The sequence below is a fragment of the Phocoena sinus genome, chromosome 4 (assembly GCF_008692025.1).
Source record: "Phocoena sinus isolate mPhoSin1 chromosome 4, mPhoSin1.pri, whole genome shotgun sequence".
Classification (NCBI taxonomy): domain Eukaryota; kingdom Metazoa; phylum Chordata; class Mammalia; order Artiodactyla; family Phocoenidae; genus Phocoena; species Phocoena sinus.
In genome coordinates, this window is record NC_045766.1 from 75,029,691 (window position 1) to 75,057,105 (window position 27,415).

Consider the following 27,415-nt stretch of genomic DNA (forward strand, 5'->3'; position numbering starts at 1 on the left):
GAGCCTAAGAGTTCTCATCACAAGGAAAAAAAATTTTTTTTGTATCTAGATTAGATAATAAATACTAACAGAAGTTACTGTGGTAAATTTACTTCACAGTATATGTAAGTCAAATCATTATGATATACATTAAACTTATATAGTGCTACATATCAATTATATCTCAATAAAACTGGAGAAAAAAAGAAAAACGGAGCTGGAGGAATCAGGCTCCCTGACTTCAGACTATACTACAAAGCTACAGTAATCAAGACAGTATGGTACTGGCACAAAAACAGAAATACAGATCAATGGAACAGGACAGAAAGCCCAGAAATAAAACCATGCACCTATGGTCACCTAATCTATGACAAAGGAGGCAAAAATATACAATGGAGAAAAGACAGCCTCTTCAATAAGTGGTGCTGGGAACACTGGACAGCTACATGTAAAAGAATGAAATTAGAACACTCCCTAACACCATACACAAAAATAAACTCAAAATGGATTAAAGACCTACATGTAAGACCAGACACTATAAAACTCTTAGAGGAAAACATAGGCAGAACACTCTTTGACATAAATCACAGCAACATCTTTTTTGACCCACCTCCTAGGGTAATGAAAATTAAAACAAAAATAAACAAGTGGGGTGTAATTAAACTTAAAAGCTTTTGCACAGCAAAGGAGACTATAAACAAGATGAAAAGACAACACTCTGAATGGGAGAAAATATTTGCAAATGAAGCAACTGACAAAGGAGTAATCTCTAAAATATACAAGCAGCTCATAGAGCTCAATATCAGAAAAAACAAACAACCCAATCAAAAAGTGGGCGGAAGACCTATATAGACATTTCTCCAAAGAAGACATACAGATGGCCAACAAACAAATAAAAAGATGCTCAACATCACTAATTATTAGAGAAATGTAGATCAAAACCACAATGAGATATCACCTCACACCTGTCAGAATGGCCATCATCAAAAAATCTATAAACAGAAAATGCTGGAGAGGATGTGGAGAAAAGGTAACCCTCATACACAGCTGGTGGGAATGTAAATTGATACAGCCACTGTGGAAAACAGTATGGAAATTCCTTAAAAAACTAAAAATATAACTACTATATGACCCAACAATCCCACTACTGGGCATACACTCAGAGAAAACCACAATTCAAAAAAACACATACACCTCAATGTTCATAGCAGCACTATTTAAAATAGCCAGGACATGGAAGCAACCTAAATGTCCATCAAAAGAGGACTGGATAAAGAAGATGTGGTACATATATACAATGGAATATTACTCAGCCATAAAAATGAATAAACTTGGGTCATTTGTAGAGATGTGGATAGACCTAGAGAGTGTCATACAGAGTGAAGTATGTTCAGAAAGAGAAAAGCAAATATCGTATAACAACACATATATGTGGAATCTAGAAAAATGGTATAGATGATCTTATTTGCAAAGCAGAAATAGAGAAATAGACGTAGAGAACAAATGTATGGATACCAAGGGGGGAAGGGGTGGGGAGGGAGGAATTGGGAGAATGGGGTTGACACATATACATTATTGATACTATGTATAAAATAAACAACTGATGGGAACATACTGTATAGCACAGGGAACTCTACCTAATGCACTATGGTAACCTAAATGGGAGGGAAGTCCAAAAGGGAGGGGATATCTGTATGTGTATGGATGATTCACTTTGTTGTCCAGTGGAGGCTAACACAACATTGTAAAGCAACCATACTCCGATAAAAATTAATAAAAAAAAAATTTAAAGAAGAGAAGGTGCTAATATACATTGAATGAATAGTTAGCTAATTGTGAGAAATAAATAAATATGTTTAATTTTCCTATCTAGCTTGTAAACTTCTCCAAGGACAAGAATTTCTCTGTTAACATTTCTGTATCTTCTAGAGCATCCAACCTAGGGCTGGGTACGTGGCTCATTCTGAATACATACTTAGTTGAATTCAGTAATTCTGCTTGCAATGGGGGTTCCTCGTCCATGCCAATCCTGTTAATCATACCCTAGGTTTAGAAAACGGGAAGCCTAAGGCCAAGGAAAACAATATAATCAGTCCTAAGTGACCTACAATCCCCCAACATACTGCCTAAGCTGTCTCCCAAACCAGAGCACTGTGTTTGTGAGAGAGGAATAAAGTCATCATTCATCCATGAGGACTGACATAAGCCACCTGTGCATTGCAAGAAGAAAACGAGAATGAAATTGGAGCAGCAAGCCTGATTTTAGACAACAAGACCAGCCATGGAAACATCCATCATGTGACCTACATAGGATCTGCCTGCCAAAAGACCACGAACCCAGGAGTCAGAGCCACCTACCCTGTCAGGGGTACAGGTGCAGCCAAAACCAGTCCATGGAGGCCAGAGACCCTGGGTATGTGGTACATATATACAATGGGTATGTACCTACGCTTGCTGTCTTTTACTTTTGTCTCTTGAAATCCATGTTCTGGAATATCTAGCCCTGCTCTGATAACCCTTAAGGGATGCCTCAGCTAAAGAAGTCAGTGGACAGAGCTGACCTCTGTAGGGAGATGGTCCAATATCCTTGGTTACACTAGGTGAGATCAGGTGAACTGATGGTGCTCTCCCAACCCCCATGGGCATCTGTGAGTCCTATCATCTAGACCACCAATGAGTACATCATTAGCATTGGCAGAGCACACCCAGCCTGGGAATGACATAGGATGCCTGTGTGTCACCTACAGGGGCATTAAAGTTCTAAGTTCTGGACATCCTCATAGGACATCTCAGGATTTACCGTCTGAAAAGTCAAGCCACTTACTCAGAAGCCCATCCTCCCCGTTCCCAAAATTAGAAAGTACCCCAGGACCTTCAAAATCAACATTAAATGACCAAAAATTACATTCCCCTTGCTATCACAGACAATGCCAGACTTTGCTTCAGCCTTCCCAGATCTGAGCGGTCTGATCCCTCCTAATGTTGTGTCAAACCTGGAAGCATTCCTGCCTCCTTCCCCATCCTTGTGGTCCGGCATGGATCCTGAAGCTGCTCTTGGAAAGCAGCAATGGCATTTAGTCACGCAAAGCAGAGAGCTGACTTCATTTTCCTCAATTAATATTTCATTGAGATTCAGAGAAATAAGAGAAACCTTATTCATGAGATTTATGTTTGTCTTAATGATCCACAGCATAATTTGTTCCAATTAAATATTTATTTTAATATCTTCTTGGGTCTGGAAACTTCTGCCCATTCATCAGTGAGTCTTCGTATCATCAGTCCCCTCACAGATGTGAAGATGCTGGGAAGAGCCTCGTTCTCCTCCAAAGTGGGAGTTTTTCCTTTCCAGCTCCCTCCTAGGAGGGAGCCTGTGCCATGCTTTCACTGTCTCTGGCACACACCCCAGAGCCCTGCCAGTCAGTCTCTATTCCCTGCTCCCTCTTACCTTGCATCTCTCAACCCTACATATAGTCTTAAAGCTTCCCTGGCTCAGATACCTCTCCCAGACACAGAATCCCGAGAAACTCTCCACAAAATAGGGGTGAGGGGTGTGCTGGGCATTATGATATGGTAAAAAGGAGACTGGAATTGCAATAAAGACCTCTGAGTTCAAGTTCCAATGTCTACTTCTGGTGGTATAATGGGGAAATATGTATTGTTGGAAGAATCAAGTGAGATGATAGAGGTGCCTCATAAACTGTAAAGAATTATAGCTCCCTCCTGGGGTTGTGACAATTAAATAAGAAGATATATTTCCAGTGTTTAGGACAAACCTGGTATATAATAAATACTCAAATAAGACACAGTTATCACAAAAATATGAGAAATTAAATGTTTACTTTCATTACAGCTCAATGACTATTTAGGTCTCACTGTCTAACTTGTTTACATGTTGCCTAAGTGAATGTTTCCATTACTCCCATATATAGATGTATGGAACTCTTAGTAATATCCAGGATGCATGTCAGGGGCAGAGGGTTGCTGTGTATGTATGTGTGTGTTGCACTTTTCAGCTGTTCACATTTACACATATCTTCACAATCTCCTCAATATACTCTCTCTCCCACGGAAATAGCATAATCCTCGCTCAGTTGCTAAAGCTTCCTTAGATACCAAGAAAAGCATTCCCTGTTTCCATCATAGGGAACATAGTCTAAGCCACTCCCACGCCCTTGGCCCCAAGAGCAGTCCCCATCAAGTGGAAGCCAGAGCCGTCTGCCATCTGTGGTCCCTCTGTCCTGATCCCAGCTGAGAGTTCACCACTCAGCCTCCCGAAATCTGGCTCCTGATACACATGGAAGTGTCTCCTCTTGGGCTCAGAAAGTGTGGCAGTCACCCTCAGGGAAGGCACAGTCCTCTGCTTCTGCCTCCCTCCTGGCCTGCCCTTGCCCTCAGGGAGGCTTCCTGGACAGTACAGAGAGAAGGGTGAGCCCAGGGGGAGGAGGGAGAACAAGCAGATTTGCAAGGGATTTTACCTGTTGCGTTAATTAAATGTCATTTCTAAAATTTTTAGGTCCTTGGCACTGTGAGAAAGATTTACTATGCCAAAGCAAAAAGGACTTCTGAAAAGTAATTATAAAGGCTTATAAGTTAATAATGGCTTTGTACCTGTATTACTAGAGCTAATTCCATTATCTGAGAAACTAAAAACCAATGTTCAGTAACCTGGTGAATGCCCCAATCCACAGCTCCTGAAAGAACAATCCTCTTTGCTACCATATCATGTTAAGTACTTTTCTAAGAGGCCATCCCAGAATATCTCCCACCATGTCTGAGTCATTCCATCCCCTCTAGACACCACCCACCCCACTCCACCCACGCATACACACAGCCTTCATGTTCCTCTACTTCTTCCGGAGCCAAGGAATCTTAAATTAACACCAGGGTATATTATTTTCCCACTCATAAAACGACTAGCTGAGTGATATTAGCCCAAAAGAATGAATGAACCATTCTGGGCGCCAAGGCACTGCCAGGGTCAAAGAGGTTTTGAGCTGGGAGTACTTTCCTAGCACCTTTCAAGTGATACCAATTCTGCCTTCCCCAGAGATAACTCTTAATGAATGTTTTAGTTATTTAAATATCAAATAATTTTCTGATTCTCCTTCCCCACATGCTCAAGGGAAAAACACCACTATTTTTCTTTTCCATAAAATAAATTCCCAGGGGCTTCCCTGGTGGCGCAGTGGTTGAGAGTCTGCCTGCCGATGCAGGGGACATGGGTTCATGCCCCGGTCCGGGAGGATCCCACATGCTGCGGAGCGGCTGGGCCCGTGAGCCATGGCTGCTGAGCCTGCACGTCCGGAGCCTGTGCTCCGCAGCGGGAGAGGCCACAACAGTGAGAGGTCCGCGTACGGCAAAAAAAAAAAAAAAAAAGAAATTCCCAGTAGAGACCCCCAGCTCAGGGCAGCAGGTCAACAGCATACACTTGTCCACACACCAGCCAGTGCCCCCTCCTCTCCCTCAGAGCTGCTGCAGATCAGAATGTAGCCTGCAATGTATGAAATCTGATCTTCCATCTGCCACTTGATCTTCCATCTGTCACTTCCCTACTTCGGCTGGGGGCTGGAAGATAGAGCAAGAGAGGTCTCCAGGGGTCCACTTGGCAAGAGCAGATGTTAACCAAATGGGAGAGATGTAATGCTCCTTCAAAGCAAGAAGAGGCCTAAGGTCATAGCCAAATATACCTTGGTGGCCAGAGGAGACCCCAAGATGTCACTGAATGATCCAACATCTAAATCTGCCCCCAGGCACCTAGGGTATAGGTATTCTCATCAGTTTCCAGATGGAGAAGTGGAAAGAACATGAGGTTTAGAATAAGAAAACCTAGGTTAGAATCCTGACTCATCATTATATAAGCTGAATGACCTGGGCAAGTCACATAACTTCTTTGAGCTTCAGTTTCCTCAACTGTAAAATAGGGACAATACTATTGTGAGGTTTGAGAGAAGCACCTAGGACAGTTCCTGGCACATTAGGAAGTATTTAATCAATGTTCCAAAACACTAAATTACAACACAACCATTATCAACAGGCCATATTACCTGGGTTCTTTTCCAGTAGAAGGTCTAGATTTTTGTTATCTGTCTATACTATTTTTGCTGGCCCTTGCATGACTAAGAAAAAGCTAGTGAGAGACTACCAGCTGGAATGGAAGATGTAGTCTCCAACCATGACTAGAGAGAAATTATCTAACAGATAACTGAGCCACAGCCTTCCCCTCACGAATATAGTGTTGGGGCCAACTATGCCAACAGCACCATAAGGATATTTTAAAACATCACTGTCACTGGAAAATAAATCTGCACCATCCCCTTCATTTGGATATAGAAGAGAAGTTTTAAGCCACCAAATTTGCTTCTTTGTAGACCATGTCCTGGTAAATAGATCTTATCTTTAAAAGTGCATCCCCATCTTTGTTGACAATCCTGTCTTCCATACCGAGAAATGTTCCTGGAACCAGGGTCTGTTTCTAGAAACCAATTTAAATTTATGAAACTGCTTATATTTATGATAAAATGGAAGTAAATCTGGCTGAAGCAAAAATCTACATTCCCAGGATGACTCACTGTTCATTTATTAGTTGCTGCCCTTAGCTAACATCCAAGCCACAGGCTGCCCCTTGCTCAGCCTTCTTACAGGAACCTGGCTCATTCTACAGGAACCTGGCTCATTCTACAGGAACCTGGCTCATTCTACAGGAACCTGGCTCATTCAGGAGCACTGGGAAGGAGCTGAAAAAGTAGGGGAAGCAAACAGCATTAAATCAAGGGACACACCCTCTATAGCCAAGGCCAGCACCCAGGAGGGGCAGCAGGGCTCAGACAGTGGCGGAAGGACTCCACCCGCGTGGCACTTTGTACAGAAGCTCTCTTCCAACTGGAGGCAAAGAGCCGCTAATCTGACGCACGCCCAAAACAGAGATGTTGGTAAAAATAAAATGACCACTGCTCCCCTGTGAGAAAGTCAGGAAGAGAACATATTGAAGCAATCATGGCCTGAAGCCTGCCTATCACCAGTGCTACCACTAAGTGACCCCAGTGATCAAGTTACTTTTCTTGCTCAAAATCTCCCAACAGCTGCCCATAAACTACTGAATAAAATCCTAAATCTCCACAGTATGGAACATAAAGCAGCCTTTCCAGCTTTCTCTCTCATTATCCCAAATCCCCTGCACACATACTCACAATGAGCATACACACTCAACTCCACATGAAGACTATCTCCCAAGCTCTGAACCTTCCCGCTCTGCACCTTTCCTCTCTTGCCCTCCTCCACCTCCAGCTTCTACACATCCTTCAAGGCCAAGCCCACAGTTGGAATTCTTCTCTCCCTCTTCTCCGCTCCCATGGCACTTTCCAAATAAATAATCCTTTCTCTTCACTGTAATTTCCACGAAGACAAAGACTGCCTGCCTTGTTCACTCTCACAATAGTACCTTTGCAGATATTTAATAAATATCTGTCAATTTAAGGAGTCCCTCAGTGCCAAGATGTTTGTTCTGTGACTTGAGTTTTCTAGTCCTCAGCAGACAAGAAGTCCCTGTTAACTGAGTCAGTTCAAGGTCCACTGGCTTTGGCCTGATTTCCTTTCTCATGTGGTACCTCAGCCCCTGAAGAGTCTCATCCCACTGTGTCCAGGAGCCCCGCTCACATCCCCCCCGGGCTCCCCAGGAGTCGTACCAGCCACTACTGCTGTGTCTTCCTCTCCTGCTCTGGCTGCCCACTGCTGCTGGAGGATATTTGACGTGACCTCTGTGAGGATTCCAGCATCTGACCCAGGGTGCTGGCTCCCGGGCTCTCCAATCCCCAACACTTAAGTGCCAAACGGCCTGAGTTCCCTGGAGTCCCCCTGCCCCTGGATCTAACCCCGCTCGAAGCTTAGTCCCTTACCCACTCTGTCCATGAGATGAGCATCATCTGTCACCATGCATCACAAAGAGCCCTCCTGAGAGCAGCTCCTCCCACTTCTGTGCAGTGCCCCTCCCCCAGGGCTCATACGTCAGCCCCACGGGGTGTCCAGAGACAGACATCTGGGAAAGAGAGCGCGGTCTTTCCAAAACCCCATCTTCCCCTCCTCCCATTCAAACCCACCATACCAACAGGGACCACTGGGCTGCTTGCCTCTCTGATGAAGGCGCCAGGACATGTCCAGGTGCTCACGGTGGCCACAGTGTATGCTAAGCTACACTCCGTCGCTTCTGATATAAGTTCTCCCCCAATCTGCTGCCTCAGTCCTCATCCCTCGTCCCCCTGTGCGCAGTGCTGAAGGAGAAGAGCTGACTGCAACCACCCTTCCTATTTAAAGTCGGGAAACCCTTCCTCTGCCTTCCTCCTTCTTTCAGTGCCTCTGCCCAGGGCCCACTCTACCCACCCCGCACCTCCGAGGACCCCGCTGCCTCAGCCCCTTCCTCTCTTCCTCCAACAGGCATTCACCACTGAGCACAGGTCCTTCTCTCCAGAAGTGGTGGATGAGATTGGATTTCAGCAGATACTGCCCAGGGCCTGAAGATTTATCAATGCTGAGGCTTTCTATGCCTGCCAATTAGTGTGTCCATTATTCTGGGCTGGGTTGTGCAAGCCCTTAATCTACTTAATGGAGAAGGAACTCCAGTGCGGCAGGAAGCACCATGGGCTGAAGGCTGAGCCCACAGGAGACAACAAGGAAGCTGTCCCTCAGAGGCAGCCCAGCTTGGCCACCTGGCAGGTAGCCTCAAAGTAAGGAGGCTGGGTCTTCAAAGGAGCAACTGATGGAAGACTCCATGCCTACAGGAAACACATCCCAGTCACAACAAGGTGCACAGGGCAGCCTGAGGCAGAAATTTTCCCCCAGGGCCTCAGGCCAAATTTCAAGGCAAGTGGAGGTTGGTCTTTGATTCCTTCCCCATACCTGACTCTCCATTGCCCTCCCTCAGAGCCCAGGCACTCAACACTCACAGCACATGGTCTCCCTCACCTCTTCAAAACCTGCCCACCTAAGTTGCTAGGCCCCAGATCCCATCCTGACCATTCCACCATCCTCTTCTCATCCAAAAGTTAAATTTTAGGCATTGCGGGTTAAGAATTAACAGCTAACATTTATTGAGCTTTTAACATGTGTAACATCACTTCATCCATACAATAACCCTATGAGGTAAATATTGATACTGTCAGCATCTTATAAATAAGGAAACTAAGGCCTAGAGAGGCCAAGTGAAATACCCAATATTATGCGGTAGTGAGTGGTAGAGTTGAACCATTTATGGTTCACACTGAACCATTCAGTATACTCCCTTAAAGGCCAAGTCCATCAGCAAACTAAGCCTGGCCACTGGGCTTGATACTTCCAAACTTTATTAAGCTTTAGGTTTTTCTTTAGTTTTTAAAGGAGTCTGGTCATGCAAATCAATAGCTTTAACCGGTAGAGTTTAAGGATGAAATAGCATGGAAGTGATAAAAGGGGACAGAACCTACTTTCGATTCACCTTCCTCCCGCTTGAAGCCACCAGCCCAAAACCCAGCTGTACTCATCTGCCCATGACCAAAAATATATACTCGTTCAACCTGCTTGGCGCACCTTCTTCTTTGGGTATCTTCTCTGAGGGACTTCCAAGAGCTAGCAACCTGTGGCAAGTAATGTACGGATAAGGGGAACTCCTAAGATGAGGTAAACGCATAGACATGGGGTACGAAAAAGAGAGGGAGGGAGATGGATCCTGAACCTGCAGGAGGCATTGTCAGGAACTGGACCTCCTCTCCTCAGATGGAAACTATGGAGGGGACAGACAGGGCAGGGGGGTAAATGTTCCTCTTTATGGGTCCTCTTGTCCCAAAGAGAGGATATGGAGTCCATCTGGTTTCTCAAAGGCAGGGGGTAAGCAGCCTGCAGGAAAGGCTGTCTTTGGTACCCTGAGACCTCACTCTGTGCCCTCCAGCTCTGCTCCTAGGTAACAAGGGCAGGCGTATTAGAGTAAGGACAGCCCTCCAGCCCTGCTGGGGAAGTGATCCCCATGTTCCCGAGGTCTGTGATGATTCTTAAGCCTTAACATGAGCCTTCTTCTGCAAGCTGCATCCCATTTCTGCCAGAAACACCTGGACAGACCCAGCTCATCCAGTGGGGACATATGACATGCATTAGTTTTCATGCAATATGCATTTATAAAGGTAATTTGTAGTGTGATTAAATTTTGTGAATAAATTTCCAATGAGGCCATTCTTTCTACTACAGAATTTTGTTTTTGAATATTTTGATTAAATAAAATTATTACATTTTGATAGCAGGCTATCAAATTTTTATAGTTTTTAGGTTACAAAGTGAGTTTTCAAGGAGCATGCCCTCGACTCTTCCGAATCCTTTCCATTAGGGTTTGACTTTACATTTTTCTGCATCATTCAGAGCACATAGGTCCCCAGGTAGGGCAAGAAACATGGCTACACTTCTTAATCCTTAACTCTAGCTGAGCACAGAGTATGACAGATAGAGTTGGTTTCCTGCCCAGTAGCCATTTACCCCCTTCTTCCTGGCTTATAGGACCTAGATTTTGTTCAAGAATCAAGTATCTGTGTGCTTCAGGGAAGCAGAGACACTTTCAGCCCCACAAGGTAAATGTTAATTCTGTTACACCAATCATGGAAATTGCATCCCCTTTCCGGTGGCTTGTTTAGGAATACATGCATGAAAAACAGCCTCTTTCAGCTGCTGTGAGTCCTCCATGAGACATATGAAGTTGTGACAGACATCTTGGGACTACAAGGAATGGAAGGGTGCAGAGAAATAGGGTCCTGGGAGCTTCATTTCTTGTAACAGCTGGTTGGGCAATTAGAACCAACCCTCCCAGTGAAGAAAGTTTGTGGGGGTTTTTCTTAATCTTCTTAAAAGCATTAAAGAGCTAAGTAGCTAGGCCAAAACCTTGAAGAAGGTGAGAATCCAAAGAAGTTGGCTCAAAACACAAAGCAACTTTTGCCCTGAGAGCATCTGGCAATCTGTAAGAAATAGTGGCAAAACCAAGCTGTGCTTTTCACAGCCAGGACCGGCAACGGGAGCAGAAATCCAAGTTCAGAGCCAGCCCAATGAAGGAACTCTGATAAATAATACCCCACACTAAGCTGGGCTTTCCCCAGAGGGAGGGCTTCTCCTTCAAGGTAAAGGAAGTCTAGAAACAAGCCAGCTCTCATGAAAACTTGAAACACAGCTGCCTGTAGTCTGGGTCCAAGGAACCTCAAGCATTCAACTTGGGTTCAGGTGGAACTGAACTAGTAGTATCCCTAGGAGTCCAGCAAAAGAAAATGATCATTGCAGGAGAAAGTTATCATTCTAGGCTTCAAATTACTCTCATAAAACCTTTTTCAAAAATAATGACCATGGGGCTTCCCTGGTGGCGCAGTGGTTGAGAGTCCGCCTGCCGATGCAGGGGACACGGGTTCGTGCCCCGGTCCGGGAGGATCCCACATGCCGTGGAGCGGCTGGGCCCGTGAGCCGTGGCTGCTGAGCCTGCGCGTCCGGAGCCTGTGCTCCGCAACGGGAGGGGCCACAACAGTGAGAGGCCCGTGTACCGCAAAAAAAAAAAAAAAAAAATAATGACCATGAAATAATCAAAGATAACACAAGGAAAAAGACACTATGAGCAAGACCCATCAGAAACAGCAGACTACAGAAACAGACCCACAAAGACTTCAGATATTGGAATTATAAAATAGAGACGATAAAGTAAATACACCTACTATGTTCAAAGAAATAAAAGACAAGCTTAAAAGATTTTTTATTAAACTGAAAACTTTTTTAAAAGTGATTTGAAAAAGAATTAAGTAGAGATTTTAGCACTGAAAAATATAATACCTGAAATTAAGAGGTCAATGAATGCAACATGGATGGACCTAGGGATTGTCATGTTGAGTGAAGTAAGTCAGACACAGAAAGACAAATATCATATGATATTGCTTATATGTGGAATCTAAAAAAATAAAGGGGGTACAAATGAACTTATTTACGAAACAGAAGTAGCGTCATGGATGTAGAAAACAAACTATGGTTACCGGGGATGAGCAGGGGAAGGGATAAATTGGGAGATAGGGACTGACATATACACACTACTATATATAAAATAGATAACTAATAATAACCTGCTGTATAGCACAGGGAACTCCACTCAATACTCTGTAATGGCCTACGCATGGGAAAAGAATCTTAAAAAAAAAGAGTGGATATATGTATATGTATAACTGATTTACTTTGCTGTACACCTGAAACTAACACAACACTGTAAATCAGCTATACGCCAATAGAAGTTTTTTAAAAAGTCAATGAACAAATTTAATTGCAGATTAGACACAGCTGAATAGAGAATTAATAAACTAGAAGATAGACAAATATCATATGACATTGATTATATGTGGAATCTAAAAAAATAATACAAATGAACTTATTTACAAAACAGACATAGATCACAGATGTAGGAAACAAACATATGGTTACCAAAGGGGAAGGGGGGGAGGGATAAATTAGGAGTTTGAGATTAAAATATACTCTATTCCATAGTATATACGGAGTAGATAACCAACAAGAATTTACTGTATAGCACAGGGAACTATACTCAAAATCTTATAATACCTATAATGGAAAACAATCCAGGGACTTCCCTGGTGGTCCAGTGATTAAGACTCCGTGCTTCCACTGCAGGGTGCATGGGTTCAATTCCTGGTTGGGGAACTAAGATCCTGTATGCCGCATGGCACAGCCAAAAAAAAAATAGAATCATATATATATGATTATATATATAATCACCTTGCTGTGCACCTGAAACTAACACAACACTGTAAATCAACTATATTTCAATTAAAAAAATTTTTTTGATAAAGAAAAAAATAAACTGGAAGAGAAATCAGAGGAAACTAGGATGCATCATGGAGAGACAAAATTGTGAGGCTTCCCTGGTGGCGCAGCGGTTGAGAGTCCACCTGCCGATGCAGGGGACACGGGTTCGTGCCCCAGTCTGGGAAGGTCCCACATACCGCGGAGCGGCTGGGCCCGTGAGCCATGGCCACTGAGCCTGCGCATCCAGAGGCTGTGCTCTGCAACAGGAGAGGCCACAACAGTGAGAGGCCCGCGTACCGCAAAAAAAAAAAAAAATTGTGAAAAATACAGAATGATAAGAAATATAGAACATACAGTGAGAAATTTCAACTTCAATCACTTTCAAAATGGATTCAAATTCAAGAAATTTTCATTTTAATCAATTGGTAACTCAAAAAGAGAGAAGGGAAAGAACAAAGATAATGGGTGAGAATTTTCCAAAACTGATGAATTGCAACAACCTGTAGATGTCAGAAATCTAATGAACCCAAGCAGACTAAATAAGAGAGAATCTGGTTATACTGAGCCTCTGATTTAATGGCCCAACTTCTGAACTTCTTGTTAAGAAGCACGAAAAAGGGGGCTTCCCTGGTGGCGCAGTGGTTGAGAATCTGCCTGCCGATGCAGGGGACATGGGTTCGAGCCCTGGTCTGGGAAGATCCCACATGCCACGGAGCAACTGAGCCCGTGAGCCACAACTACTGAGCCTGCGTGTCTGGAGCCTGTGCTATGCAACAAGAGTGTCCACAATAGTGAGAGGCCCGCGCACCGCGATGAAGAGTGGCCCCCACTTGCCGCAACTGGAGAAAGCCCTCACACAGAAACGAAAACACAACACAGCCAAATATAAATAAATAAATAAATAAATAAATAAAAAATTTTAAAAATAAAAAAAAAGAAGCACGAAAAGAAGTAGGAAGAAAGGAGGAGAATTATTTATTCTTTAAGTCATTTTGAGTTTAGTTTCAGTTACCTGCAGCCAAATGCATCCTAAATGATATTGATAGTGAGAATAAAGTATCCACCATTTACTGAATGCCTACTATTGGCACGCACAACATATAGATTTCAATTTTGTGTAATTCCCCACAAAGTCTTAAAAGGTAGTACATATCAGTCAATACAGGCTTGGTAGACTATGGATACAAACCACCTGAAAATCTCAGTAGCTTTACAGAAAAAAATAAGTATTTCTTGCTCATACTACATCTTCAAAATGGTTCAGCAGAGGACTATGCTCATAGTCACTCACGGTCCCAGGCTGCTGGAGCCTTTAAAACCCAACACAGCTCCTATAATTGATGAAACACTGGGAGAATAAGGTAAATAGTATTTTACTTTTAAAGCTTCCATATGGAAATGAAACATCTGACTCTGCTCGCATTTCATTGGCCAAAGCAAGTCACACGACCAAAGGTATAGGGAAGTGCAATTTTATCGTGTGCCTGGAAGGTGTAGAGCTGGAAATATTTAGTGAATGGCTCTTATGATGACCACAGATAGATATGACCCTAGTTCTTCCAATGAGGAAGCTGAGGCTCAGAGAGGTATTTAATACGTGTTAGATGAATGGAGAATGTGCTCACATTAATACATCTTCTGAAGGTAATATTATGAAAATGACTATTTGCCCTTTGGTGATGGGGTAGTGAGAAGAGAAAGGGAGCTGTGATATGATCTATAAAGAGACAAGCAAAGTACCTAGTTGGGTCTCATCACGCTCTATCCCAGAATCACCACTATCAAGGGCAGAGTATGGGACCAAAGCAGCCAGAGGGCACAAATCTTAGTCCTTCCTTTGTTCCTTGTGCTAACCAGAGCCTTTCCTACGTGGATAAGGTGGGACTGAAATTGGCCAGAGAAAGAGTTTGTATACATGCACTAAAGTTTCCCACTATCTTATGTATTCCAGGTGTTCAAGATGTGGTTAAGAGGGGGAGAAAAATAAGCCCACATAATCGGGTTGGCCATGCCAAGTTTCTTAACTTTGATCTATGTAGATTCAGAAAGCTTGCCAAGGCAAAGGAGATGCAAACTGAGAGAGCTCTCAACTCATCATGTCCAAACACAGGAGAAGGGGCCACCTTGTTTCTCTTGGGTCCTCAAAACCTTCCTATGAGGTGGATTTTCCAGCCTGTAATGTGCAGAATATTCCCCACCTCCTCCCACACCTACTGATGACACATGCACCACCCCCCTCCCAGTACCCTACACTATTGGCAGGCTCCCTTGGCTGCCACATATGTCCTGCATCTGCCAGCCCTGTCCAGCCTCCTGCAGATACAGCAGCATTTGCCTGAGATTCTCTCCTTGTGGCAGGGAAAGAGTCAACACTGGGGTTCTTATTTACTTACATGTTGGTTTAGTCCTTCCCAGGGATGAGGCAGCAGTTAAGAGGAAGGAGAGGGAGGAGGGACGGGGGGAAGGCACAGAAAAGAAGCTGTGGTGAGCCAGAGATTGGCGGAAGAAGTGTCTATAATTTCAACTGCTTTCCAACCACACTGTCTCTAGCTGAGCCCCCTGGGGTGAAAGGTCTGTGTATTACTGGGGATAGGAGTTTGTAACCTTAATTAGGCCTTGAAGTATTTGGCGGTGTTCATCCTAAAACTTCCAGAAGGAAAAAAAAATGTGGTTTCCATTACAGTGTCACTGAGGGGCTTGTACTGGGGTTGGGATCATTAAAATGAAAACACTGATGAGTAAGTCATGGCATTTTTTTCTCCAAGACTTACGTCCTTCCTCCACCCCTAGCCCTGTACTTTATTTTGAGACAGGCTTAAAATAGTCTATAAAATATGGAGCTCATTATCCCATCTAACAGATTTCATTTGGCATGAATGCAGATTAAAAGCCCCACGCCAGTTCTTCCTCCTAGCCTGGGTTTATAAGGAAGACACTCCTCTGCTTTTGCTCAGGGCTGAGTTCTTTAGAGCGTGATTCTGCAGTAGACAGGGAGAGCCAGGAGGTGCCACTTCCAACTCCACTCAGCTTATTTTTCATGATAATAACAAGGGAGGATAGAGAAAGACAATTCTGCTTTGGGGGCTTCTTAGAAATTTTCCCTACAGCCTTAAAAAGCCTAATCCAAACTAGACACCCCTCAAACCCATATATTCCCCAGTCTGCCCATCCTTCCACATACAATAATTCTATCGGGGCTGCTAAGCATGTCAAAAGGGGCAGAATTGAGTTGAAACCACAGGGAATATAATGAAAAGAGGCCTCAACTAGAAGTTTTTGTGTCCTTGCTTCAAATGCAGGCTCAGCCAACCACTAACGGTATGACTTTAGAAAGCGAAATCATCTCTTTGGGCTCAGTTTCCTCATCTCTTAAATGAGAGGTCTCTTCCAACTGTCTCTTTTTTCTTTTGCTCGGCGTACAATTATGGAGGCAAAGAGAATGAGAAATAAAAACCTTTTCCTACTCACCACTGATCTTATTTGACCCAATACCATCTCTTGAACCAGTAAATTCACTTTTTATCTGATAAAGACACAGCCTTCTCTGATTACACCTTTTGCCTGAATCACTAGAGTGTTTGCATTGCATTTTCTCTTACTCCGAATGCCCTTTTCCCTTGCTCTATCCAAATCCTTAAAAATCCAAATACTCACAAGGACAGTGCGCTTAATAATAGTAAGTACATGCTGATGACTTGATTTATCAATTTTTAACACAGACCCTGCACAGGTGTCATCTCCTCTCCAATGATCTCCCCCAGGGCACAGTATAGGATTTTGTATAAGAGGGGGGAGCAGGGACTGATCTCTTGATGGCACTGACAGGCTCCACTCATTAGCAGTCCCCTCTGAGCTATCCAATGGCTGAGTAACCAGGTGACAGACCTACTCCTTGCCCCTATATTTTCTAGTTGTAGGTCCCTCTGAGTCCCCTCAGCTATTTCACCTATACAATGAGAATAACACCTCCTACACACAGCACTGTTGGAGGCTTGAATGAAGCAGGTAAGAACCTATCCAAAATCTTGAACTACCCACCTCTCCAGTCTCAGCCCATGACATTGCCTCCTCTTTTGCTAAGAATATCAAGGCCATCTGAACTGCATTTCCTCATTTCCTTTTTCCTACTTAAAAATAGCTCTCTAAGCACCCCCTTCTTCCTCTCTCCCAGCAGAGGAAGCATTCTCCCTCCTCCAGTCTTCCACTTCCATCTGCACTCCTTAGCCAACCCACTCCTACCTCCTCCAGGTCATTGCCACACTTTACAGCATTTATCACAAGCTCTTCTTCTAAATTCAACTGTTGCTTGACTCATGTATTGTCTGCCTCACTCACTAGAATGTAAACTTCATGAAGATTTCATGCCTTATTCATGCTGTATCCCCAGCAAATAGCACAGTGCCTGGAGCACCGTCGATGCTCAATGAGTATTTCTTGAATGGATTAATAGATCCATTTCTACTCATCATTTTCAAACTACTCTCTGTCACTGGCACCCTCTCCCAGCCTCAAACACATTCAAGCCTCCCTTCCTCAACAAAACTATCACTTGACCCTACTGTCCCATCAACCACCATTCTATTTTTACCTTGCATTTTCTGACATATTTCTCAAAGAATATGTGCTTGCTGCTGCCTCGTCGTCACCACCTCCTCCCATCACAATCTGGTTTCTCTTCATAACGGCTGCCGAAGCAATGCTGTGAGCAGTCACCAAACTCCCCACATTGCCCATCTCCCTGCAGATGGGGACCCCTAACTGTCCCTTCTCCTCTACTCCCAGGAGTTTCTTGTATACTGGCTTCCTCCTATCCTTAGGAATACTCTTCTCACCCCTTTGATGCTGTCTCCCCAAGTCCACACTTTCCAAAACCAATCTAAATTTTCCTCTATACTCTTTCCTGAGCTAATATCAATTTCACTATCATCCTGGGGGCAGATGACTCAAAACCGTGCATCTCCTACCCTAACTCTCTAGAAACATAGACATACTTCAGTTGCATGAAGGAGGTGGGCATTTTGTTATGCCATGTTATACTTCTTTGCATTCCCAGCACCTGGTCTACTGCCGAGTACATGGAAATTGTTCAATACATTTTTAAACAGTTAAATGTTACTGCTCTGCCATTATTTGCCTTTAACCTGATATGCAAGCAAGAATCTTCACAAGGTGACCCCAACCTATCTTTCCAAATTTAACTCTTACCACACAGATGTTCCTGGCAGTCTGTACTCTCTGTCTTCCATCCTTATCATTAAGTACTACTAAAGCTTAAGTCAGTTCTCTCCTTTTTAATCTACCTGCCATTGTATTATTTACTGTGTTATTTCTTAGTGTCTATTTCCCCTGCTAAATCCTAAAGCTTCATGAAGACAAGAATGCCGTCATCTTCAGCCTTGTATTCCTAGGTCCTTGAATACAGCACAGCCTATAGTAGGTCCTCAGAAGATACTTGTTGAAGGAGTGAACATTTCCTCTTTCCTTCAGACAGACCCAACTATTTCTCTCCCTTGTGAATGCATAGCACTCATTTAGCAATTCAACATGAAACACCTTGTGAAATCACAGATATATTATAGGTGTTGTAGGTGTATTATTTTGCAGGCATTACAGGTATTGTCTACATAGAACCATGGAACATTACAGCTAGAAAGGATCCTTCTTATAAGTAATCCAGAAGGGCCAACAGAGACTCAGAGAAGTTACCGCTGGTTCTTGACCTTTCAGGAGTTTGAACTGTAAGTTTCCTGAGGGCAGGAATCCTACTTCCTACCCCTAAACACTCCCTGCTATACCTGGAGCCCTTAGTAGACAGTATTACTACTGCCACTAATAATAACACTACTATTTATTGTTTTGACAATTACTTTGGCGATATACCACCTCCATCCACAAGGTGAAGAACAAACCCATCACCTACACTGGGAACCCACAGGTAGCTTTCTGACCATCCAGACACACAGCTACCCCCACTGCCTCTCAGCTCTGAGCCATCACTAAAATGTCACAACAGAAGAACAGGCGCTGGGAGGCCATGCCACACCCAGAAAGTGCTGTTTTACTGTTCTCCCCTCACAGTCACCTCCTCCTCATTGGGTAGAAACACCACACCGGGACCTCACAGCACAGCTATCGGTGTCCTTCCCCCAGGACTTGGCCTAGATATATCTTGTCTAGTGATCTCACACCACAGACATCGCATCCCAGTGATACTCTCTGCTGACAGGGAAGGTGGGCAGACACCCCAGTTCAACACATGTGCCAGAGAGAGAGAAAGATGGGGGTCCACCCACCAGTACAAGAACAGGTAGAGGAGAGAACTCATCCCAGATGAGAGTCAGGGGTCCTGGATCTCGATCCTCCTCTTAGTAGCTCTGTGACTATAGCAAATTCTTTAACCTCTACAGGCCGGTTTCCTACCTGTCAAATGAGAACTAAAGTAACTTCTCTCACAGAGACAAAGTGAGGACCAAGGGGGATAAGATATTGGAACTGTCAAATCATTACAGTTCTCTCCCCCACACCCCCCTTGACAATTCCAGGATAACCAGCACTGTCTCTGAGTTCCCTGGGGAGTTCAGATACTCTGTTAGCCCTGTTTATGCAGTTTCCTAATAGGATACAACCTTGAACTCGGTGTCTGGGTGAGAATACAAAGGGATAGGGAGACAAGGACCTGCCCTCAGAGAAGCTCTACTCACAATGAAAGAGAAGGACCCCCCAGAAGCAACGAAGCTCCTAAAAGCAACCGAAATCTGGGAGGAGAGCATGCTTTTACTGAGGCACTTATTCACACCAGGCACCAGCCACACATATTAACTCCTTCAAGGCTCACAACCACCCCATGAGGTGTGTCCTTTTACCACCCACAGGAGCACATCGTGAATCGCAGAACGCTGGCCTGTACCTAAGTGCCTACGTGTCTGTGAACAGAACCAGGTATGATTGATTGTGGGAGCTTTTTCTGGAGGACATAGGGGCTATGTGGTTTGGAAGGGGAAGGATGTGGGTTAACTGTAAGAGGAGGAAGCTTCGGGCATTTCAAGTGGAAGCACAGGAAAATAGGAAGGTTGCTGGGGAGGTTCTGGTATGGGGCAATGCGGAATTGTCCTGAGATGGTGTTTCAAGGGGTGCTATATTGAAAATGCTTATCGAACAAAAGGCCAGGTCCCTTTAGGAAAGTGGTTTTGTGCCAGAAGCCAACTGAGTAAGAGATATCTATTTGTGATGTAAAAGCTAAGTTCAAGTAACTTCTTTATGTATTGTATGAATATTCAGCTCAAATGGGAAGGTGATTACAACCAAACCTCCTCTTATTAGAAAATTCCCAGCACAGGAGAACCAGTCTATGTGTTTTTCATACACATGCTGTGCTTTTCTTTTCCCCGCCAGCCACAGAAAGGGAGGAACAAGTCATAAAGGTTGGCACAAAGAAGCTACATATCATGCTGGGCACATATATGCAACAGGTAACAAGAAGAGGACAAGTCAAACCAAGGTGGGTATCCAGAGTCCAAGGCAGCCTAGGAACGGACTAAGCAAAGACACCAACTCTGAGCCAGCCAGTGGCCAGTGCTGGGCGGATAAATGAGCAGCAAGCAAGCCAAAGACAGGGCATCCGTCAGTGATGGGAAACCAGGGGCCAGCAAGTGGGCTGCAGGCACAGGAAGGACAAGACCACAGATCAGGGTGCTCTGAGAGCCACGGCCGTGAGGGCCAGCTGCCTGGGCACTGCACCTGGGCAGAGTCAATGCTTGGATAGAACGTTTGGTAGATTTGAAGACTGAGGCAACAGAGAATGGCCACGCAGGGAGAGGGAGCTTTAGTGAGAAAGACAAGTAAATTCCCAGCCGAAGAAGAGCCCAACACCATGGAGGCTTGAGGAAAGTTACTGTCCTCACTGACCATCTACCCAGAAGGGAGAAAGGGATTTTTCTTTCTCTAGTTATAGCTGAGTATGGGCAGTGCCCACTTACTGAAGTTACTCTAACCACGTAATGAAAGGTTGTTGACATCTGCAGTGACAAACCACCATCCCAAAATCCAGAACCCTAGGCAGCCAGAACAGAGAGTGGCAAACCCAAGGCAGGCTGAGACCAGACAACATCCTGGGGCACAGGTAAATTTTTTTTCCCAGGAATATGAAAGAAAGTCAAGATTTAGAAAGACAATATCATATGATATCGCTTATATGCGGAATCTAAAAAAAACGATACAAACGAACTTATTTACAAAACAGAAACAGGCGCACAGGCTTTGAGAACGAACTTATGGTTACCGGGGTGGGGGAAGGGTGGGCGGGATAGATTGGGAGTTTGGGACTGAGATGTACACACTGATATATTTAAAACAGATAACCAACAAGGACTTACTGTATAGCACAGGGAACTCTGCTCAGTCCTCTGTAATAACCAAAATGGGAAAAGAATTTGAAAAAGAATAGATACATGTATATGTATAACTGAATCACCCTGCTGTACACCTGAAACTAACACAACATTGTTAATCAACTATACTCCAATATAAAATAAAAATTAAAAACAAAAAAATTTTTAATTAAAAAAAAAGATTTAGTTAGGTAGTGATAGAAAATGGTTAGAGCTGAAATTTCTGAAGAAACCTGCATGAATTATATCCAAAGGATTGCATTCTTTTAAATGTTGTTCCTTAGTACATTCCTATGTTTATGCCTACATTTACTACTCTCATTTAGTGACTGCTTTTCTCATTTGTTTTGTTATTTTGCTGAAGAGTCATTTTTGCCTTTACTCTCTGGTCTCCATATGAAAGCATGACAATGAGCAGTTCTCAATTGTGGCTGTCATTAGAATCACCTGCAGAACTCCTTAAAAATGCCAATGTCCAGCCTCCTTTCCAAGGACTCTAATTTAGTTGGCTGGGGGGCTTGGGTTGGGGGGTGGGAAGGGAGAAGCTGGGTATCATGCTTTCTAAGAGCTCCCAGATGATTCTAGTATATGTCCAGGGATGAGAACCAGACGGTTTCTGGCCCAGAATCCAAAACACTTTGTGGTAGGTACAGGAATGTAGACGAAGCAGCAAGAAGAAATTAAAGCCAATAATGTAAATTCAACATATCACTTAAGTTTTCCACATCCCAGTCATTTTTGTACTTCTATCGCCATCTCACCATATCCCCATAACTCCTACAGTTATTTCCTTGATATCATTTTAAATCAATTCCATCTTTTACTTAAATTTGGTTTTAAAAGAAACTAGTAGACTGGGGGTAATGGCAAGGTAACATAAAAAGGCAGGAGCAAGAGAAGAAAAGACAGTGGCTCCTGAGAGGAAAAAGCACTCAGAGTTAGAAATCAGGGATGGGCTGGCCCAGGGAGAGACCCAGGATCCATGAGGCCAAGTTGGCCTAGGCATAGCGGTGAGAAGGAATGAAGTCTTGGCGATGGGTTAGGGAATAACAGAGAATGTCGTGGAATGGGGTTACAGGCGGCATGGGGCTGTGCCTTTAAAGGAACTCTAGGGACAGAGAGGACTGAGGGACCAGGGGTGATGGAGGAGGCAAACATCTGGGGCCAGAGATGAAGGCAGGGCAGAATGTGAGGCCCAGGTAGGGCTGGTGAGAAGGTAAAAGGGAGACTACAGGTGGGAATGAGGGGAGATCTGAGGGATGGGTGGGGCTAAGGAGGGCTTGCACTGGATGGGGTGTGGGCAGGGGGTGGACAGCACAGCAGAAGCAGACACTGGACAAAACAGGGTGTCCTCCAGACAGTGCCAGGCAGTGACCAGCAAGAAAACGTCCAGCAATACCTGTAAACTGCCTGAAATCGTTTCATGTGCTACCAGTGGTGGTCGTTCCCACACACTGGGAAACACTGCCCGATGCTCTATGAATAAAGAGCATCAGTCTTTTCACTCTTCCCCTTTCATGACAAAAAAAAAAAAAATTAGATGTAAATAAGGAAATGTAAACCCCCACCTCACTTGTCTGGTCCCCATGGATATACCAAAAGTCAACAACAAAAGGCAATGTGACTTCTTGTCTCTCATACACACATTCATGTTTCAGATCTGTATGAGCACCTTTCTTTTGATGGACAGTCCCCATCATAGGAACCACCTCCTCAGTCACCATCTGAAAGCACAGAACACAATCAGCAGAGTTGACAAATGCCCAGTAACAAACACTGTAAAAACAGCACCTGCTATTAATGAAAGAAATCACCAAAATAATCGTGTCTGAGCAACCTGGCAGTTCATTATCGTATAAATCCTCACATATAGTTAAGTCCTAGAAAACAACCCCTTTTATTTTCTTAAATCCTTATCCTTAATGAACAATGATGGGGGAGACAAAAGATTCATCTGCAATCACCAAGCATGCACTGCCATTTCTTCATAAAGTTTATTTCCACTCCATGATGTGTTCCAATGTTTCCTCCCTTTTCCTAGGTGTGTCAAATCACAGATCATTTATCCCCCAGTCACAACCACGAGAATGACTCAGGCTGGCACCCAGCTTGTTGATTATTTCAATTTCCTGGGCTACACTTATCATTTCCCACTTCTCATTGCTTATTCCCTCCTCACTTTCCTGAGGTCTGTTACTTTCAAAATGACACGAGGCATGACGATAAGGGTGAAGTGACATAAAATCCTAAAAAAAACAAAGGGAACTAAATTCTGTTACACTAAAGACGAATCCAGGAGAATTCTGTTCACTGCGCAGAAGGACGGGTTCATCATTCATCCATTCATTCAACAAATATTTATTGAGCATTTCCCATGAGCTAGCTCAGTTTAGCACACCACATTAAAGCATGCCGCTGTCTATACAAAGTTAGCTAACGTTAGTTACTAGAGGGAAGTTGCTGTATCCTAAGATTCTGCTTGAATGTGGCTGTGGGCATCACACGTGTACATGTGTAATACCCATTAACCAGAACTGGGCAACATAAATCAACACCCAACCCCCCAAAGCCTGGAAATAAGGGGCCCTACACAGTCAGAAGCTGCTAGTCTAAAGCCTCACATTAAAGAAAACCCTAGAAACACTGTTTATACAAGACCATAAACTTCCCAAATACAGCCATACATGGTGAAGAAATATGCATGGAAGAACGCACCATTCTGGCAACCAACGTTTGCTATCCAAGGGGAGAGTTTAATCAATCAAGCCATACATTCATTAGCCTGACATTTCTAAGAATGCCTGACACTTTTACATGCACTAACACAATAAATTTCCCCCAAATTCCATAATATAGGTATTATTATTAACATTCCCATTTTTCAGATTAACAAACTGAGGGTCATTTTGAGGGTAAATCATTTATTCAAGGGCACCGAGAAAGTAATGAAGCCAAAACTTGAACCTAAGTTTGCAACTCATGGATTCAAGCATTTTCGAAAAAAATAAGACCAAATTATTATTAATGTAGCTTATACATTAACATCTAGTTTCTTTTTACAATTAGCATCATATGTTGGTTTGAATCTTGTTTTAATTTATGTAAGTATAAATTATCTCTAAGCTCTAACAACTCTTAATTGGACTTTTCTCAACTCCTGGTTATTATATACCACATGTTCCTGTCTTTCCTAATATGTCTGTCAGACAGTGAGAATTAACTATCTCGGTAAAGAAAATTAACATTTAAGGGGCACTTTCTTCATTCCAGGCACTGGGATAAGTATTTCGCTTACAGTCTTTCTCTACAGCAACCCTCTGAGTTGGTGCTACTGCTGTCATTATCATTCCCTTTTACAATGAAGGAGGCACAGAAAGGTTAAGTAACTTGCCTAAGTTCACACAGATAAGGGGGATTCACACCTGGTCTCCTTCTCCTTCCCTTGGTCTATGATCTCCACCAGTAACAAGTTCTGGCTCTCTTCCTAACACTCTCATCTCAAGTCTGGGCTCCCACTGGCCTGTTCTCAGTGCTAGTGAGAGACCGCTTTTCAAATGTGCTGGTTTGGCTTCCTCCATCTTTGATTTCTCCCTGATAACAGCGCTGGTTCACCTGCTATGTGTAGTGCTCTGCTTCCACCTGGTATTGACCTCCTGGCACACCTACGACTATTCAAGGTGAAGATGAGTACACCTTGGGCTGTGCAGCAGAGCTTCCCCTGGGCCACCTTTTCCATCAGGGATTTGACATCATTCTTGCGAAAACCTCTTAAAGGAGCCAAAGCTTTTAAAAATAACACTCAACATTGTAAAAAAAAAAAAGAAAGAAAGAAAGAAAGAAAAGAATCAATTACTCAACCAGGTTAACAGTGGGTTTTCCTTACACCAGAATGTCTAGATTTGCATCACATTACCAGGAGATTTAAATCACATGAATATTCAATGATAAAATGTATTAAGGTCAGATTAACCTGAGGAATAAAATGGACTTTCCCTTCCCTTTCCACTAACTGCAAATTCTGTACTGGCTCTATCTACAGATAACCACAAAGGCAGCTGCCCTCCGGACAGGTGCTACAGCTCCATGATGCTGAGGGGCATTGTAAGGAGGAAATGAACACTTACAAAGCACCTACTATGCACCAGACATTATGTTACATGTTTTACAGGTATGAATTAACTAAGAATTCCACAACAACCCCAGCAGATAGGTCTCACCACACCCATTTTACAGATGGGGAAACAAGCTTAGATAGATCACACAAATCAGCCTAAGGTCACAGAGTTGGTGGTGGCACAGCCGAGATGTGAGCCTGCATCTGTCTGCCCCCAGCTTCTTGCTCAGGGACCATTCTCCTTGCTGCACTGCTCAGGGTTCCATCTAGAACCCTGAAAGATGGGGCTTAACTTGTCTTTGACTACAGTACACAGCTTGATGATCAACCCAACAAGAAATGAGATCCAGATATACACATGCCCCCCAAATGGCCCTGGGCTCCCAATTCCCGGCTGGGTAAAAAATGTCCCCAGAAAAACAGCCTTTTTTTACTTTCCATGGGTTGGCTACTCGGCTGTTTCATTCTCTCTTCTCCCTCCTTGCTTTCTGCTCCCTTCTCCACTGCATTTTTCTGTGTGTATGTGTGTGTGTGTCTGTTTCTATCTCTCTCTCTGTCAGAAATCTCTCTGTGTGTGCATATCTCCCTCTCTCTTAAACACACACACACACACACACACACACACACACACACACACACACACACTCATATTCATTCTCTCTCTTTCCCCCCCCAGGAATACCTCGATCCAGCAGCCGGAGCAAGCGGAGATACCAAAGATACCACTGGTCCCAGAAGCGGTCCGTCATCCCCCCCTGAACTCATCCTTCACAGCCAGTCCCCTCAGCACAGCCTCATCCCACCACCGCCGACTCGAGGAGGCCGGAATTACTTGACGCTGGGCTCGCGCGCGCAGCCTGCTCAAAGCAAATGCCTGCCTGTGAAGACAGCCACCAGTCCTCCCACACAGAGGCTGACTGTGCCGGGAGCCTGTTTCACAGCAACAAAGGAACAAGTGCGGAACACTGCCGCCTTGTGCGGACTGAGCCTGCATGGGCCCAAAGGGAGACCAGAGGTGCGGGGGAGGGCGGCCAGGGAGCACCTTCACAAAGAAGGGAGCAGAGAGGTGGTCTTGGGAATGAAAACCCACAGTCAAGGCCGTATCTTGAATGTCATTCCAGGATCTCCTGCCATCCTGGCTGTCCCTGCCTCCCATGCCAGAGGCCAGTGGCTTCCCTAACAGGACAGGGGTGGGAAGCCAGGAGCTCAACCACCCTGGACTCCAAGGCCAGACCAAAAGAGCCAGAGCCTCACTGCCTTGTTCCTCGGGAACCACAGGCACCTCCTGCCCAAGGGTGCAGGACCCATGTGACCAGAAAAGGGCCACAGACCCTATCTCCCTTCGTGGACCCTCTGCTGTCGTGGAGACAGCATGGGCTCTGGAGTCACATGGTCATGGATTCAAATCCTGCTACCACTGAATAGTTGCCTAGCCTTGATCAAGTTACTTCAACCCCAGCCGCCTCCTCTGAAAGCTAGAGAGAACAGCATTTGCTTCATCAAGCTATTGTGAGGCTCCCAGGATAGGAAGGACCTAACATTTCTGGTCCAGCACTTGGTGAATGGCGGCGCTCAAGTGCTCGTTCCCCCTTCCCCTCCAACCCCTCATCCTCTCACCAGATTTCCAGCTCCCACACCTCCTTACATCCCATGCTTTCCTACCTCTGTGCATGTGCTCCTTTCTTCCTGCCCATAGCATGGCCACCCTACGCCCCCACTTCATCGTGGCCAAATCCTCCTATTTTTCCACAGAATCAGGTAGCCTTCCCTTGTCTTTCTCCCCCTCTACGCTGCATTTCACTCCCTCCTTTGTGTAAGACCTCCTTTGTACAGGACTGCTCCTTTACTTGACCACAAACTCCATGAAGACAGGATCTGCTCTGTGATCTTCGTTACATCCCCTGAAGCATCTTGAACTTTGCAAGTGCTTGAGTATTTACTAACTGAATGAGTGAAGAGGCAAATGGCACGTGCACCCCACACGCTTTCATTTATAAGTCAGGAAGAGGAGTGGACTGCAAGGACCTCAGTTCCTGGGCACCACATAAGGCCTGTAGAAGGATGACAGGGCACCCTGGCCTTGCCTTGCTGGGAACCCATTTTACAGGGGCTGGCCACCCGCCCCTGACCAGAAGTCCTGCTCAAA

The 27,415-nt window shown here is 44.4% G+C and overlaps 1 protein-coding gene across 10 annotated transcripts in view; it reads right to left on the reverse strand.

Annotated features, from left to right (window-relative positions):
- The window catches only part of LOC116752734 (kalirin), a 531,375-nt gene that overhangs the window by 439,810 nt on the left and 64,150 nt on the right, over positions 1-27,415 (reverse strand). For 4 of the 10 annotated variants that reach the window (XM_032629486.1, XM_032629483.1, XM_032629481.1 and 1 more), the window contains exon 1: positions 25,952-26,150. The exons of the other annotated variants lie outside the window; for them this stretch is intronic. In XM_032629486.1, the coding sequence (XP_032485377.1) occupies positions 25,952-26,018 (67 nt within the window). In that variant the 5' untranslated portion in view covers positions 26,019-26,150. Of the gene's footprint in view, positions 1-25,951; positions 26,151-27,415 lie in introns of those variants that run through there. 10 annotated transcript variants of the gene reach the window in all.